General features: G+C 45.1%; 1 protein-coding gene across 1 annotated transcript; it reads left to right on the top strand.

Moving 5' to 3' along the window:
* Window positions 1–493: 493 nt before the first annotated feature.
* Window positions 494–1,133, top strand: LOC122743676 (acyl carrier protein, mitochondrial-like). Its single transcript, XM_043988783.1, has one exon. It carries the CDS (start codon window positions 494–496, stop codon window positions 971–973), a length of 480 nt encoding a protein of 159 aa, XP_043844718.1. The 3' UTR covers window positions 974–1,133.
* Window positions 1,134–1,358: the final 225 nt, after the last annotated feature.

Here is a 1,358-nt window from a genome sequence, read left to right as displayed (position 1 = left end):
TTTTTCCTTTTTTGGTGGGGCAATGAGGGTTAAGTGACTTGCCCAGGGTCACACAGCTAGTAACTGTTAAGTGTCTGAGGCCGGATTTGAACTCAGGTCTTCCTGAATCCAGGGCCGGTGCTCTATCCACTGCGCCACCTAGCTGCCCCCCCCCCATTCATTTTTAATTGATAGTTTTCTCTTTTTTAGAATATATTTTTTAGTTTGGCATAATCTAAGACCTTGAATTAAAAAAAGGAAGGCAAGAGACAAAGATGTCCAGATACTGACTGCTACTGTATCAGGTACTACAGTCAGCCACCTTGGAAGGAAGAGAAGCAATTGAGGAGCTCAGGATCCCACAGGAGAAAATTGGGGCAGTAGGATACTCAAGGACTCAGATGTCTCTAGAACAGAGGTGACAAACATGCCCTCACATGAAACACATCCACACTCCTGAGGGCAGCCTGAATCAGATTAAAATGTAATTGGGGCACTCTGGGTCGGCATAGCCATGGCGGCCCATGTCCTCTCCGCTTGGGTCCGCCGCCTGCCCGCGGCCTTGGCGCCGCCGTCCCGGCCGCGGGCCCCAGCGCTCCCCTTGGTGCGTCCTCTGGGCTCGGTCCCGGGCGCGGCGGCGGGGCGGCGGCGGAGGGCAGCCGTGGCGGTTCCTGTCCCGGCACACATGCAGGTTTCTGGGTTATCCCTACAGTTGAGCCACCAGTATAGTGATATCTCCCCTCTGACATTGGAGAGTGTTAAGGACCGTGTGCTCTATGTCTTGAAACTATATGATAAGATTGATCCAAAAAAGCTTTCAGTATCTTCCCACTTCATGAAAGACCTGGGCTTGGATAGTTTGGACCGAGTAGAAATTATAATGGCCATGGAAGATGAATTTGGGTTTGAAATTCCTGACATAGAGGCTGAAAAGTTAATGTGTCCACAAGAGATTGTAGATTACATTGCAGATAAGAAAGATGTGTACCAATAAAGTTTTTTTTTTTAAATCAAAGAACTCGGATGATTCCAGCGAGTGTCTGAATGTGAGAACACATTATGAGACCATTGCTGCTGTTGTCGGAGTATTTCTGTTGGAACTATATTTAAAGTTGTCTAAATATGTGTTGGCCTTTAAAAAATAAATATATAAAGTCAATATCCTCAAGCCTTTTGCACGTAGAGTACTGCCTTTATATTAATTCTGTTTAATGTTTAAAAGCGATCTCATTGTTAAAAGAACCTTTATGTCAGATGCAAGGGGCTTTTCTGGAATTAAACATTGGAATTGGTTCCCAAACTCATGTTTTCTCTTTAGTATGACCATCCCTCTCTGAGTAAACATGCAGGTTTTGCTTAAAAAAAAAAAAGTAATTGGG

Source organism: Dromiciops gliroides, chromosome 2, assembly GCF_019393635.1.
Source record: "Dromiciops gliroides isolate mDroGli1 chromosome 2, mDroGli1.pri, whole genome shotgun sequence".
NCBI classification, from domain to species: domain Eukaryota; kingdom Metazoa; phylum Chordata; class Mammalia; order Microbiotheria; family Microbiotheriidae; genus Dromiciops; species Dromiciops gliroides.
Note: the sequence above shows the minus strand (reverse complement) of the source record. Positions and strands in the feature narration are given on the sequence as shown.